The sequence below is a fragment of the Salvelinus namaycush genome, chromosome 34 (assembly GCF_016432855.1).
Source record: "Salvelinus namaycush isolate Seneca chromosome 34, SaNama_1.0, whole genome shotgun sequence".
Taxonomy (NCBI): Eukaryota; Metazoa; Chordata; class Actinopteri; order Salmoniformes; family Salmonidae; genus Salvelinus; species Salvelinus namaycush.
Genome location: NC_052340.1, coordinates 8,742,039 through 8,758,970, shown reverse-complemented (window position 1 = coordinate 8,758,970; position 16,932 = coordinate 8,742,039). Strand labels below are relative to the sequence as shown.

The following is a 16,932-nucleotide window of genomic DNA, read 5'->3' as shown; positions in this document are numbered from 1 at the left end:
AGACCATGCTATGTTAAAGATTCTTCCAGTCTCATCTGCCCCTCTATTGGACCTGCTGTGCTCTCATGGCATTGTGGCCTGACACTTTTCTTTAGGGGGACTTCTATTGTGACCTATGACTTAAAATGTGCGGACACATATAAAATGTGATTTATTTGATTGATATTACATTATTGTTTGAAACCTGTGTGTCAAAATCAAAAGTCCACAGCATATCATTTGGAATTTTTTGGGTCTAAAAAAACTAAATCAAAAATCTAAATGTGAAAACAATAATGAGAAAACATAACATTCACAGTCCAATCTTGCTTCCTCACCCTAGTTACCACATGGGGAGCCAATCCAACAGGCTCCATCTGCGATTCAGTAGGCTCAGACAGGGCCGGCCCTAGCCTTTTAGGGTCCCTGGTTGGGGGGCCTCCCACCTAGCGGCCAAAATATTTTAGTGCACCGCCGCTTTAAAGTGGAAAGATTTAATTTCGAAAGTTGATTTCCTACTGTTCTACACATTTTGCAATGGAGCGTAGAGAAAATGTTGCAGTTTTAAAGCAAGTTTCCTGCAATTCTACACATTTTGCATGGGGAGGAGTGACATTTTAGTCATTTAGCAGACTTAAAGTTAGTGCATTCATCTTAAAATAGCTAGATGGGACAACCACATATCACAGGTATAGAAAGTACATTTGCAGTGGATGTGAGCTTCGACGGGGGCCCTAAGTGACCGCTTATGTCGCCTATGCCTAGGGCCGGCCCTGGGCTCAGCTATAGTCAGCCTTGCTGCCTGCCTAGACAGTCCAGAGTTTTGAATAATGCCAAAGGGTCACAGCTGTAAAGAGTACTTTTCTTTCTCCATGGTAGTCAAAGAGAACTGCAGTTCCTTAGCTTGTGTGTGTGTATACCCCAACCCCCTCATTTTCATTGAAGCAAAATTATAATTATCTGGCTAATAATGGGGGCCTCAAGGAGTTAAATATTCTGGTGTGGGCCTCAAGGGGGGAAAATGGTGTGTTAGAAATGCCAGAACCGATTTCTGGTGCTTGTCCGCCCCGGAGATGAGGAACCAATTGAAACCTTGTCATATTTCATATCATACATGTATATCATATGTTGTGCTGTGCATCGCCAGAATAATCAGCCTTTCTAGCAACAGGTACAAATAGTATCCTACATTTTTTATTAAGCAATCTAGGAAACTTTACACCAGATAAGCTTCAGAATAGTCTAGGCTACAACAGCTGTTAGCTCCTATACATCCTGCCTTATAAAACCCTAAGAATGTTCTTACTATGCCTCATTGTAAAAATAGCTTATGGGCTAGGCTACTTTATATTTTCGATATTACTGTAGCAGGCAACCACTAAAAATATAACTGAACAGTATAGGTCCACAACATGGGCTGAAAGAAAGTGGGATACTGCGCAATTGTTTCTTATCCGAACTCTGGCGGTCCAATAAAATGTTTTTATACATCTGCCTTGGATTTGCCACGTATTTCTACACATCAAGCGGCGTATTCTCGGAGAAAACCGAGATGGCTCAACGCTGAGAATTTCACAGCAATGTGAAATCGTGTGAGATCCCTGCTTGTGTGTAGGCCACGGTCGACGTAATGTCACCTTGACGAGAATCTAGAGGAGCACGAGGGGCGCTCAGCATCTGTCTAGGACTGGACAGGGACAGGGAGAGAGGGTGTGTGCCGGCAAGTGTGTATGTGTGTGACAGAGGCAGTAAAGCCCGGCTCAGAGTGTTCGCGCGCACGGAGGATCACCTCCATTTGGTTTCTTCCACAAGGAGATGGCTGGATTCCACACAGGTAGTAGCCTACTATATATTCCAAGTTTCCTTTCCTATAGGTATAGCAGTTTTTGAAAAAGGTTTATTTTAGAATCTGTTAAGGGGTGTAATTATGTATAACTATTTAGTCAACCCTGTTATGGCAATTATAGGCTGTAGGTCTACACTATAACATAGGCGAATAACATAATAATTAGGCCTACCCTAATAGGCAATATTAATAATAATAATAATAGTATTCTATGTCTAAGCCACTTCATCGTGGCTGTTTTTATTTTCATAAAATGTGCACGATAAGAATTCCAGTGAATGAGGCACTGTGGGGCGCCGTTAGAAGTTACGGCTCCAAATCAGCCTAGATTTACATCTTCCTGTACATCTTCCTGTGCATCGACCCTCGGTTAGTTGTCCGGTTTTCACTAGATGGGATACAGCTTTTGTCAGATTTGACTTTTCATAGCAAGTTAGAATTTACGTAGCAGGTTAGGATAATTAGGTTAAGTTTAGGAAAAGAGTTAGGGTTAGCTAAAATGCAAAAAAAAAAGAATCAACTTTTGACGTTAATTTGACAAAATCTGTATCCCTTCTAGCATTGACCTAGTTGTCCCCGACACCTCCTCTTTCTTTATCATGTGACATTTATTTTATACTCTGTTTGCCGGAGAAAATCAGTTCATCCAATAGCGTTTCGAGAGGGGCGGCTCGTTTTCACAACATTTGACAGGGATGATTCTGATCCTCGTGACGTCACCCGATACCCTGCGCTCCTACAGTCAGTCAGCGAAGGGATGCTCTGAACGAAAGATTGCAGCATCTTTCCTGAGAGACTACAAACAATTCGCATCTCCCTCTAGCTTTGTATCCATTCTCGGCATTCTCTTCCCTTTGGACCCTCCTGAAAACCCACCCCTTGCCCTCCAAAATCGAACTGCAGGGTGTCTTCATGCACGAAAGGAGGACCGGATAGAACACCATATTTTTATTTCAGCACTTTTCCTTTCCCTTTACTTATTTAACCTCTTTGTCGTCTGTATATTTTTGTTTTGATCTTTTATTTTGTTGACCATTGCCTAACCGCAATACAGAGAGGAGCGCCATCGGTCTCCATTGCCTGATAGGAATATGCGCTTTATTGCAGTGGACTGAAATAACACACATGAAGAAATTATTGGAAGATTAAATTAACCTACTTTCTACAACACGTTTATAGTATCTGGAACGGGACATCATTTATCTGTTCATTGGATTTTTGTTGAGGTTACCTTCCATACGCAGCGCAAGCATCGTCTTCCTCCGTTAGAACAAATAACCCATACTCTGCGTAGCATCTCCGTGTTCTCTGAAAAGGCGAGGATAACGCGCAAGATATTTCATTCGCAAGAATATACGCATTTTCGATTCTTGAATCGCTTCGTCTATTTAAAGACATTTTTTTCAATAGGCTACGTTGCATAAAGGGATAAACGCATTTTCACCCAACCTACTTTAAAAATGATGGCCGGCGGGGCAGTACAACAAAACGGGGTTTTCTTGAATCCTCACCATCACAATCAACAGCCGCACATGGAGTCGGATCCCCCTGATTCGCGTAAAAGACCACTGGAGACCCCAACCGAGGCTAGCAGCACTAAACGCACAAACACGGGAGGTAAGTAAAAGATGGGGATGCGAGGGATTATCTCGAATGTGTGAATCCAGGTTATCTTTATGCGCACACTGGGGTAGCACCGAAAAAGGGAAAGGATGGCAGGTTGATTATCTGATTATCATCTTGATGTGTAGCATGGCTCAACACGACACTAAAACTAGTGTTATTTAGTGATGTATAAAGCAACATTTGAAATATATTGCATCTTGTTGTAGTCTTTTTTCATTGCATCTATTTAGAAAATAAGGAAAATCCTTTGTGTTGATGGAATGAGTACAATGAAGGGGGTGAGTGAGAGGGTGCTGATTTGGAGGGAACCCTCAGGTCTCATGTACACTCGTAGAAAAAAAAGGTGCTATCTTGAACCTAAAAGGGTTATTTCATTCATATTTTATTTCACCCGTGTTGAGTTTTACGCAAAGGAAATTGTGGATGTCCAAAATAACAGAACAGTCTCGAAACTACGAACAACTGAAAAACATTCCATTGTTGATCGCGCTCACATCCCTTGCTTTGTGACGGTTAATCGCGTGATAGTCGATAATCTGTCACATAGGCTAGACTACTCTAGTCTCTTTGCGTGCAATTGCTCAAGAAGACAGTAACATTCATGCAGACACCATTAGTAGTAGGTCTTAATACGGGAGTTTACAGTATATGTCGCCATTTCAGTGCAACATTGTCATCTGCTATTATGCATTCACTGCTTATGCATCATTGTCATTGTAGCATTAAAAATACTGCAACTCTCATTAAAAGAAAGGCTACATTGCCATTGAATACATTCCAATCATAATTATGTTCACTGGTTGGATCAAACATGGATGTCACCGTAGGTAATCACCATTTGGTTTTTGTGTACATGCTGTCATGCACCAAGGATTATCATCCTCTACTGGCATTATTACTATACCATTAGTATTTACTTATCCTGTCTTCGTGGACTTTTGATAGGCCTACAAAACATTTTTGAAGGTAAAAAAAAAATAGTTTTAGAAAAGGCATTTTAGTGTGGCACACCTACCTACCACACACGTAACAACATCATGATATTGTTTACAACCAGAAATAAGCATAAAGTGACCAAAAAAAGTGCTTTCCCATAATGCATTGCGATGATTAAACGCTGCCAAGGAAATTAAGTGAGACAGCTTTGTTAAAAGGAATCGATGCACAGCTGCACATATCTAAAAACCATGCAGCGCTCTTGGGAGACATTACCAACACACACATCTCATCCATTTGACCAAATGAAATGTCTGTGATTATGAGAACAGCTAGAGTACAGTAGCCACACTTTCCCATGGAGTATTGTAGTCAACAGACGCCCAGTCAAAATATTTACACACACACATCTACTCAATGAGATTGTTTTTGTTTACACATTGGATTTGCTTTCTCTGAAATTATATAAAGAGCAATATCCTGGAAAGATACAAGCTTGATAAGAATACATTATAAAGGCTCGTACATGCTTAAAAAGTAGTAAAGCGTTATGGCAGTCGGTTATATCGAGTTCAGTGTTACCAACCACTTCAATAGCTTGATGTTTTAATATTTGCATCACACACAAACATTCAGAAATGGTTAACTAAAGCTTTACTGAGACCTTTCTAAACAATACCCTCATGATCATAATACCCCAAAGTGATTGACTGTGTTCTATAGCAGAGCAACCATTAATACTGTATGTAGGCTAGCTGGCGGCCTGTCCATATTGGAGCCCAATAGCTTAATCAACAGGCCTCGTGCAGGTTGTTTGTGGTTAAACAGAACCAGTAGTAGACTTCAGGACATTGAAGCTAGTTACAGGGGGTACAGGACCTCATAATTATTTGTGATAACGTTAGTTTTGTCACACACAATGTGCTTCCTCTTCCTGTATAGTGGCCTTCCTGCAGCCCCTTTTTGAAACTGAAGGCATTGTATTCCCTCACCAGGAATCACACTCTGAGGCACATGGTAAGAGAGACACTTTGATTTTGTTGTTATTCTACTTTCTTTTGCTATTCGCTTACTAAATTACAATATTACTATAGCAGTTTGACAGTGATATGAATAGTTCCTAAAGAAAGGCAAAAATAGTCTGCAGACTACAATAACCCAATCTTTTCTGAAACTATTTTGGAAAACCTTTAAATCTGATTTCACATTTTCGGCCTACATCTTTTATTGAGCTAAAGATATCTCAATTCATGAGCATCTTATGTATATGGACTATCATGGAAGCTTGGATTATAAGCATATCTTCTTCCAAAAAAATGTAGGCATATGTTTAAGTTTTATATAATTAAGTCCATAGCATCCATTTTCATGTTAAACTGCCATGCTTATTTTGCCATGCTATTCATATTTGTGGAATTTAACAAGTTATCATATTTATAATATTTGCATATCTATTGGATATATTGTGTTTATTCAATTGGCTGTTTATAATTTCATAATTAACATGATCACCTTCACTCCTTTTGCATGAAATTGTTAAAGGGGGGATTGATTGGGAATGATGATAAAGTGGATTAGACATAGTTCAACCTCAATGAATGTTGTGTTCTCTAAATATTGTCTACTCTACTGAATGTTCATCTTTGTCTGAGAGTGCTTTGTGCTGTAGCCTATAGAGGCTGTAAATCATGATTATATGTTACATAAAGGTGACATTCTTATCAGGGGAAAAATCACTGACTTGGGTTGATTTATTTTACAATCCAGATGCTTGACTTGCTCCCACTGCATACCCATGGGACGCATATTAAGATAGGTCTTCAGCCCAACTCCCCTCTTATATATAAAAACATTATATTCCCCTCTGTCCACTATAATAAGATATGTTGGAAGTAATTTCGTAAATGGATGGACTGGCACCAAAGTGGCTTTAGTGGATAGTGGTGAGGAGGCCTTCTAATGCCCTTGCCAAATGACGTGAGGAGGCTGTGAATAAGTCCGGGGAGGGGGGACAGAGAGGGGGTGCGAGGATGACGAGGACCCAGACGAGCTAATGATGGGAGGGGGGGGGGGTGATGATTCCCCAACCCTCCCCCCTCTGGCAGATACCATACACAGCACTGAGCCGTCGGTCTATAGGACAGGGCCTTTGATGTTATCGATCGCATCGCTAGTGTTTTGTGTTGCTTTCCTCTCCGGAGCTGAGCGCCTCTCACGCATGCTTAAGTGACTTACCTTCCCTGGATCGAACCGTTGGTGCTGAGGAGAATGCGTCACACTTTCACAGAGTGAAAAACCCCAAAAGAGAGCAGAGCTGGTTTTTATAGAGGCTTTGCATAAACATTTGCAAATTGATATGTCAATGATGTTGAAGGAGCACTATGAACAAAGAGCAAATATAAGCTTTGCCCATCGCCTACCAATCTCGTAGCCACCCAGTGTGTGTTAGCCCGGGCTGTTGTAGCCGAAACACTTGTCTGCGGCAGGGCTGTTTTTCAGCTGAGCGTTTCTAGGCAGCACGGCGCTCTCTTTCTCTCCATCCATGCTAATCAGGGCTCTCCTTCAGCCCATCACGAATGCTCCCTCTTCTCCACCTCCACCCACCTCCTCATCAATCGCCAGCTGCCATTGACTACCTACCCCCAGCAACCGCATGCAGCCGTGTCTGCCCATCGATTACCATGAACATGAAGGGGGAGCTGCTTCTTCTACTTCATCATCTGTTTTTTTTTTTTTTTTAGCACTGCGTCAAAGAAAAAAAAATCCCATTGTATAGGGCGGGGTTTGGGTTGGGGCGGGTGAAATGGTGGCTTACAATTGGGCGCAGGAGTCGCCTGTCTCCTCCAGAGGGTTGCTGAGTGGAGGAGAGGCCTCGCGATGAATATGGATGAGAGCGATGAAAAGAGCGATGCAGAGGGGAAGATCTAGCCCCCTCTCGAAACAGCCGTGCCCGACGAACAATGCACAGCGCCTTTCACACACTCACGCGCTGGAGAAGGAGCGCCACTCAGTATGGGCATTAGCGTAGTTCAGATAGCCGTGTCCGGAAAGGCTCAAAAGTGGACACTAGAAGGGGGGACATTTTGAAAAGGCTACACACTGGTTAGACAAAACCGAAACACATTAAGCGCCTGGCTACATAAGAAACAGAGGACAGCCACTAGGAGGTTCATACAGATTAACTGGTGACCTTGAAAACACTCCCAGACAACAGAATGGCTACAGATGTGAAATACTTTTTATTTTGTCTTATTCATGTTCTAGGGTTGACTCAGAGTAGCTCCCATATAGAACCAAGACAGGTGGTTGTCCACTAACTGGTTTGGAGATTTAACTTGAACAAAAGGAGTGGAGGTTGAGACCAAGGCCCACTCCCCCACACAATCTCCCCAGCTTAAGTGAATAGCATTTTTCCAACACCCCATTGCTTTAGCCTAGCCCAGAAGCCCACCCACCTGCCGACACCAGATCCCCAGATTTGAACCGTCCAGGCTGATGGAGCCTATTCTGGGCTCCAGGACTACTGGGAGCCTCTAGCAACAGATTGCTGTGTTTACAAACTAGTTTATTATGTCAGATGCCTATTCATTATTTATTGTAGCTACCCCTTACATACACACATAATGACACACACACACACACACACACACACACACCCTCGAACGAATGACACTGATCCAATGCCAAGCATACTAGGAGTAAGACATGTGGGATGTATTCTGACCTAGCTGGCTCACTTTGTTGTTTTCCCAATAGAACACATTGGGAGTGGTGAGTTGGAAGCATTTCTCTAAAACACACATACGCACGCATACACAAACATGCATAAAAACACACACACACACACACACACACACACACACACACACACACACACACACACACACACACACACACACACACACACACACACACACACACACACACACACACACACACACATAGAATAGGTGACTGATTTTCTTCCATTAAAGGGGCACTTTGGGATTTTGGCAATGAGGCCATTTATCTACTTCCCCAGTCAGAGGAACTCATGGATACCATTTTCATCTCTCTGTGTCCAGTAAGAAGGAAGTCAGAGGTAGTTTTGCAAGCCAATGCTAACTAGCATGCTAGTTAGCAATTGCGCTAGCACTAGTTAGCAACTTCCTTCAAACTGCTCGCAGGGACATAAAAATGGTATCCACAAGTAGATAACGGGTCTCATTGCCAACATCTTGACGTATCCCTTTGAGTCTTATGCAATGACAAGTGGGGGGAAATGACTGTGTTCCGGCAGAAATTGTAGCTGCTGGGATGTGTCCCTGTTTTTGTTGTGTGAGAGGAAAGAAAACAAAGACCCTTGGCAACCAGGAACCACAATCCTGATGCCTAACATCTGCTTAGGGCGGATCACATCTCTTTCAGGTCTATGCTCATTTAAATCAATCCATCCACAGTCCTCACTGGGATGTATCAGACAATTATTTAAAACTCACGACAGTTCAGCATAAAGCCTCTTCTCACAAAACATACGAATTCAATCTGAGGATCTTGTGCCCCAGCCTGACCAGGCTATTTTCTGACAGCGTCGGGGAAATTTATCTGACAGGGTTAGAGCAAGTGGTTTTATGTTACCTATCAGAGATCGATGTAGAATGCGTGCTGATTGTCTAGACAGGAGTAGCCGAGCAACTGTGCACAGTCATCATGCTTGATTAGTACGGGCTGCATGCAGGTTTATCATCTGAGCGACTGGGACTAGCCATGATACAGGCAAATCTGTATGACAAATTATTAAAGACAGAGACAATTAGAAATCATTTCTATGTATAAAAGTGAGCCTCTGTGTATGAAAGGCGTGTGTTTACTGTTTATGAGATGTTTATATGGATATACAGTATGTATGTATGTATGTCCACCTGTCTGTGTGTGTATTTGTTGTATTTGTGTGTGTCTACTTGTGTTGTGTAGTTTGCATGAGGGTTCATGTGCAGCAGCAGAACCCGTTTGTGTTTGATATTATTTATTCATTCCATTATTAATTGAGGCTGGTTAAAAGTAGACCCATCCCAATCAAAATGAGGTCAGTCTTGGCTTTATTGGGAATCTGGGTCAACGCAGAACGCAGGCAGTTCTGCTGCTTCTTATACTCAGTGCAAGCAGGCTTACTGTCAGACATTGCTGTGCGGGAGAAAACAATGCTGTAACTTGCTTTAAAAGGCCGTCCCAGCTCTATGCATGATTTCATTGCTATGACCTTACTCCCAGTTAGAACGGAAAGTATCGTATTTCCTCCTTGTGTAAAGCGCTCTCTGTACATCACCCTTGGGTGGGTTCAACAGACCAGGACCCAGATGGTGCCAATGGTGCAATTTTATGATTTGGAGAATGCTGAGGAGAACAGCAGTGCTTAGAAAACGATATTTCTAACAAACGGACTCTTTGCACACACACACACACACACACACACACACACACACACACACACACACACACACACACACACACACACACACACACACACACACACACACACACACACACACACAGCCATCCACCCACAAACAAGCAGTCACAGAAAACACAACAAATGGGGGTGCATCGATTAATGAGATTATAGCAGGACCAGTGAGTGTTTTGATGAAAGATAATGAACTCTCTTAATTAGCTGCTGATTCCCCCAGCTAGGCCAAAACATCTTATGTCTGCCTGCCTGCACCCCTCTCAGCATCTCCCTCAACCAACACTCTATAAGGTACTCCGTGTTCTTCGTTAGAAATTGCATGACACTCCTGAACACATGCTAGGAAGTCATCAATATCCATGCAAGGGATGTCGCTATTTTATTGTGACTCAAGTCAAAGTGTGAGTGTAGCCGTCATTATAAGCAAACACTCAAAAGGCAATTGTGTCACAACTCATGACACCCCACCACCTTCTCCACACCCTGCACAGTGGATTGATTTCTGTTGCGTTAGTACGGAACAGGTATTATGGCATGTACCATCCGTAGCGTAGCTTGCACATCAACAGTGCATGTGCATGTTGCGTGAAGTGACACAAAACCATGCCCTCGTAATAATACTCCTATTTATATCTGCCGCCTTGGGGGAGGCAACCTGGATTAATTGTGGTGGAATATTAAGAGAGGAGGAGAGGACTGGTTGAGATACTGGGATACAATGTCACCTTAACCCTTCAAACTACCAACATATTTTACATACGCGTATTACCAACTTGGGTCATTTTGACCCCAAGAAGAAACTATTGGAAAAAGCAACAATCATAGAAAAATAACAACTTAATTATTTTCAGATTTAAAAAAAAAAAACAGACTGTTATTTTAGAAAATGTACAGTTCATTAGCATCTGTAAAACTGAAATAAAAAATGGCAGTTATACACATCCACATGAACACTAAAAAGCAGATTTACCATAATTTGATTGTAGTATCATTCAGTTAAGTAAATATTAATTGTGTCATATTTGTGGTAAAAATGTCTGTCAGTACACCAGCATTTGAAATATGCTACATTTTGGGGACAAAATGGAATTCACCCATTGATCCCGAGAGACATATGGCTTAGTTTTCTTCATTTACATACCCCACAGCCAGCATTAGCATTACTGCTAGTGAAACAATGGGAGTGATAGGGCCTCTGGCAGGATGCTTCAAAAAGCATACCCAAATCCTCAAAGTCACTTCAAAATAAATGTTAGAGCAACCAAAAAACCATAACAAGTTGCACAAATATAGAATATTGGAGGGTATTAAAGGAATTCTGGTATTTATATAACATTTTACGTAGAATAACTATTTTTCAGAGAATACATACCAATACAGCACTATGTGTACTTTCAGAGGGGAGCTAGCTGGTTTCTGTATTATAATTCTACCAAGCATTCATACCACTGACATACTTTTATGAGCTGTTTTGACTGCAACTAAGCATATGTCTAAGGTAATTTAGATTTTGTACACGGTCATACCTAGTTACATGTTATAACCATAAGCAAGTACATAAGGTGCTCCATTTTTGCAGGTGATCTGTCTGTCAGGTTAAGATCACTCCAACAGGTCCCCCTCCACCTTCTGAGGATTTGTCTAGCTTAATATTATGTCTCTGGAGAAACCAAAGAAATCGTTTTTTAGATTTGCCCTAGAACAGGGATCTCCAACCCAGTTCCTGGAGAGCTACCCTTCTGTCGGTTTTCCTTTCAATCCCTGTTGTAACTAACCTGCTTCAGTTTATCAACTAGCTCGTTATTAGAATCAGGTGTGCTAGATTTGGATTGAAGCTAAAACCTACAGGACGGTAACTCTCTAGGAACAGGGTTGGAGGGATTCAGAACATATCTGATTTCTGTATTACAGTTCTATCAAGTATTTACACCATTGGCAGATTTTTATATTCACAAAAAGAAGGTAATTTTGGTTTTGTACAGTGTCATACGATACGTGGTATGAAAAATGACAATTTTAGGTGAGTACATGGGGAGCTGTTCAGATGATCTGTCTATCTGGTCAAAATCACTGATACTGGTCCCCCTCCACCCTCTGGTGGCATGGATAACTTGTAATTATGTCCCCAGAGAAACCTAAATTAAAATAAAGGTCCTATCTATTCAATTTCTACAGGCGGAAAAATTTGTTTGTGGCTGGGGTCAAAATGATCCCAAAGGACTTGAATTTTTTAAAAGTCCATATTAAACAATTATTTAGATTTATTAAGAAAAAGTTGATTGACAATTTCATAAAATTAAAAATCAAATTAAGAATAGAATAAACCACATTTGGGATATGGTCAAAAGTATGCCTATGAGGTCAAAATGACCCAAGTCGGTAGTTTGAGGGTTAAAGTCACAGTCAGGGAAGAGGCTATAGACCTTAAAGTCACAGTCAGGCAAGAGGCTATAGACCTTAAAGTCACAGTCAGGGAAGAGGCTATAGACCTTAAAGTCACAGTCAGGCAAGAGGCTATAGACCTTAAAGTCACAGTCAGGCAAGAGGCTATAGACCTTAAAGTTACAGCCAGGGAAGAGGCTATAGACCTTAAAGTCACATTCAGGCATGAGGCTAAGGCCAGTTGCTGGATTAAAGCTTCCACATTTTGATTTATTTTTTATTTCTCCATTATTTTACCAGGTAAGTTGACTGAGAACACATTCTCATTTACAGCAACAACCTGGGGAGTAGTTACAGAGGAGAGGAGGGGGATGAATGAGACAATTGTAAACTGGGATTATTAGGTGACCATGACAGTTTGAGAGCCAGATTGGGAATTTAGCCAGGACACCAGGGTTAACACCCTTACTCTTACAATGCCTTACAGTGCCATGGGATCTTTAATCCCGACCTCAGAGAGTCAGGACACCCGTTTAACGTCCCATCCGAAAGACAGCACCCTACACAGGGCAGTGTCCCCAATCACTGCCCTGGGGATTTGGGATGTTTTTTACACCAGAGGAAAGAGTGCCTCCTACTGGCCCTCCAACACCACTTCCAGCAGCATCTGGTGTCCCATCCAGGGACTGACCAGGACCAACCCTGCTTAGTTTCAGAAGCAAGCCAGCAGTGGTATGCAGGGTGGTATGCTGCTGGTATGTTTTGGTTCGGCTGGCGCCTAGGTATGTGAGTGTGCTCGACCGCTTGAAAAACTAGAAAAAAGCGACAATAGAACTGTTTCTCCATCTTGAGATGCCATAGCCACTTCCTCAAACTAGTCATTCATTTTGAGGTTTTTGCGAAGGAGATCTTAGTCGCGCAATTTGACATCTAACTAGGATGTTTGGTGCAGTATTTCTCAAGTGAATTTTTTTTCATGAAAATGAGTCGTCTATCGTTGAATGGCAACAAACACTTAATTGAAGAATCCCTACTGTTGACCAATCACTGAACTGTTTTGGATAGGAAGCATGTGGACCCTTCAGCAGGCAGGTAGCCATCGCCATACAGAACAAAGGCACTTTTGTTCCGAAAGTGGGTGGGTAGCTTCGTTTTCTCTCTGCTGCTAAACCCCCCATTTGCCCACTTTGAAGCAACGCCTTCGTGTCTTCAAGCTTTTGATGTTTCAGTTGTGTTCCTACTACAGTAGCCTGTGTGTCTTCTTGTTTTGTCCTATATCCAAGGAGGGTGGGCGGAAGAACAGGAGCTGAGAGCAGTGTACAAGTTTTCTCTGTTATGTATACACTAGTTTTGAAACTGGCCAAAGTGTAAGGGACATTTATGGAAACCAGACTGTAGTGGTAGATGGTGTAAATATGGGAGTATGGTTATGCAATGTGTGACTGTGTTTCCAAAAGCATTACATCTATTTGATTAGATTTAACAAATCCCATAGCCCTTTATTAATAACGGTCTGCCAAGATGATGACAAAGAGCAGATACTTCTGTGAAACGCTAAAATGAGATTAAATCCATTTGTGAAATGATTTACAGCTGTAAATGCATAGAAAGAGGATAGTTGTTGTGGATTGTCGTCATAATCTAATCATGCACTAAGATGATTTTCTGTAGAGTTTAAGGATGCCTGAAAGATGAATGGATAGGTTGAGGGGGAGAAAGAGGGGGGGGGGGAGACTGTGCAAAACAGAGATGGATGATAGTGGCCGTGCGATTTTAGTACAGGTAGATTGATCACCTGAGTGTATTACATTCTGACTTTCTTTTTCCGTTTCCTGCCTGCAGAGGAAGGTGAGTACTTCCTGAAGGTGCTGATCCCCAGCTATGCGGCCGGCTCCATCATCGGCAAGGGAGGACAGACCATCGTCCAGCTGCAGAAAGAGACCGGCGCCACCATCAAACTGTCCAAATCCAAAGACTTCTACCCTGGTGAGTGCTCGTTGACCACTGCTGTATTTCAATCAAAGACGCTGTATTTTAGAGATCTTTCAATATAAATGAGCTTATTTCAGGAGTCTCCTATATGTATTTATTTATTCACCTCTGCCCCTCAAAGAGGCTTCCCCTTTCCCAGACGTGTTGTATCTGGAACCTGATTCCACTGGGTAACAGACATGGCCTCTGTCAGGGCTCATGCAGCCGTGGATCACATAGGGACATGCGAGTGAACACAGAGTCAAGTTCACGACAGATACAGGATTAAAGGGTTAGTTAAAGGTGAAATTGTATTTGCCTAAACTCTTAATTCCCTCATGACATGACGTTTTTGCACAGCTAGACACATGAGATGCACCTCAGCTGTGTGCCCAGCCTGTCAGTGAAGCAGCTTGTGTGCTCGATGAGAATTTGCTCTGAACAACACAGGCAGGAAGGGATACATTGAAATTATGAGACGAAACAATCACTGTACATGTTATATCTCTATTGCACTCAATGGGATTATTGTCTGCACATGTGAAATGGGAGAAGGTGCAATCAGTTTCAGATGTTGGGCTCCTTGTTAGAAGAGCATTGTAATTCCCTGTATATCCTTCTACTGCTAGCCCTGTCAACAGAACAGGCCATCTCTGTTGTATCTCCTCTCCCTGGGACTGAAGACCCCATACTCCAGCCAGCTAGAGCAGATGCAAGGTGCGAGAGCCCCATCACCCTCGACCCTCCCAAACATCCCAAACCCTCCTCCCTTATTGGAATTGGCAGTAACTAGTGATCTGATGTTGAGAACGGCCTTGTTGAGATAGAGAGTGAAAAGGACCACAGAAAGAGGGAGGAAAAGAGTGAAAGGGAAAGAAAAGAAAAGAAAGAAAATGAAAGAGATGGCTGTAAAGGCCCTTTTCTGTCGTCTTGGGGGAGTGCGGGGGGGGGGGGGGGGGGGGGGGGGTTATGGAGGTGGGGGGGGGGGGGGGGGGTATAGAGGAACTGTGTAGGGGGAGGGGGGTGTCCTTCCTCTGCACTGAAGGAGGCATCTGTATGCAAATGAGCACCGGCGCTGCTCTTCCTGGCTGACAAATCAAAAGGTCCACCTGCTGCGATGTCCCGTCTGGGGTTCCACCAGGGGGGCACGGAGGTAGGCGCTGGGCAAGGTGGGTGCCGTGGGGAATGATGGGGGAAAAAGTAGAGTCAAGCCAGAAGGAATGGCTGTGTAGTGCTTGAGACTCTGTCCCACAGCACAAGACGTGCTCCTTCAATTCATTCTGGGATAGTGCCTCACCAGCATTTCATTGCCCACCAATTAGTTGGCCACAGCAGTATTGGGCCGAGACAGGCAACCATTCATTATTATAGGAGCCAAGATTTATTAGATACAGCCCCTTGCAAATATAGGCCCCTGCGACATTTACTGGAAAGTAGCGACCATATTTTGCTGCGACCTTGCGTCGGCAGAGTGGAGGCCCGCTGCTCTATTTTACAAGGGCTGAAAAAAATGTAGATTTTGAAAAAAACATCTCTGTATGACAGCATCATTGCTCATACCTGCAGGTGTCTGGGCCTATAGGGAGAGAAGGTTAAGGATGCTGCAGCCACTCATGTCATCCATTACTCTTTCTTTGGGGATCACAAGTGGAACAAAGATATTAAGACATTAGCTATCGCACCCAGAGTGCAATTGGAAATGATCAGGCTTTTCTTTCTCATGCTGTATGCGATATTGAAGTTTGAGAAATGCTAGAAACTGATTAAGAAAGTCAAAGTCAACATTTCTAATTGCATGCCCTCAGATGACAATTAGCCTCAAGGTGCTATATGCTCGTTCACTTTCATATGTTAGCTACCGGCTAAGGAATACAAGAAGATAGCTAGGTGTTTTCCAGTCCAATTATCATCCAGGTGATGAGCTTACTTGTTCTGGGTCACCTCTCCAGTTTTTGGAAGCTGTCTACTGTCTCCAGAGACTGTAAGTAGGTCAAGAGAACGGTGGTGGCGTCTCTTCCCCCCTTTAATATGAGGACAATTTTGCTTCAAATTTGGGAGATACAAATGCTTATTAACACATGGTTCATAAAGACCACAGCCTTAACATGTCTTTGACCCATGAACCCACCTACAGGTTACCACCTACAAATTGTTTGCCCCTGTGACACCCCATCCCTTAGGATGCCCTCCCAGTATGACATCACCACAGGGACAGTTTAATGGGGTTCAAAGGTGATGGTGGAAGAATAAAGAACTCTCCTTTTAAGTGAGAGACAGTCCCCCCGTCTTGTTGTTTGTTCCTAAACGTGGACTCCCTCCACGTTTAGTTTGTCCCGGCCAACCGCTCACTGATCTTCCCCTGGCCCTCCATATCGCTGGAGCGTGGCACCATATTGAAGCTTTGTCTTAATCCTCTGCCATGATTGCAGTTTTCAGGATTTAATACCTAGCCAAACCCTCCAGCCCCCCCCCCCACCAAAGCATTATCAACATCACTGATTTCTCCCTTCCAAGCCGCTTAGGCTCTAAGCTTTTTGACTGAAAGATGAAAAGCCGCAATATTACATATCCAACTCGTCTGGCTGAAATTAGTTTCCTGTTTGTTTTCATTTACGGTCGATTTTCTAGATGAATCATTATTACCGTCTGTGGTTTAATTCAGTTATTGAGTTTAATTCAGTATATCATCTAAATACAATTATTGATGTTGATTCTGACTGAATTTCAGAAATATTGTGATGAATGT

At 42.7% G+C, this 16,932-nt stretch overlaps 1 protein-coding gene across 1 annotated transcript in view; it reads left to right on the top strand.

The window, feature by feature from the left end:
- The first annotated feature begins 3,285 nt into the window (after positions 1-3,285).
- LOC120029076 (RNA-binding protein Nova-1-like) overlaps positions 3,286-16,932 on the top strand; it is a 52,749-nt gene continuing 39,102 nt past the window's right edge. The window contains exons 1-2 of the mRNA XM_038974381.1: positions 3,286-3,442; positions 14,058-14,201. Of these exons, the coding sequence (XP_038830309.1) occupies positions 3,286-3,442; positions 14,058-14,201 (301 nt within the window). The remainder of the gene's footprint in view (positions 3,443-14,057; positions 14,202-16,932) is intronic.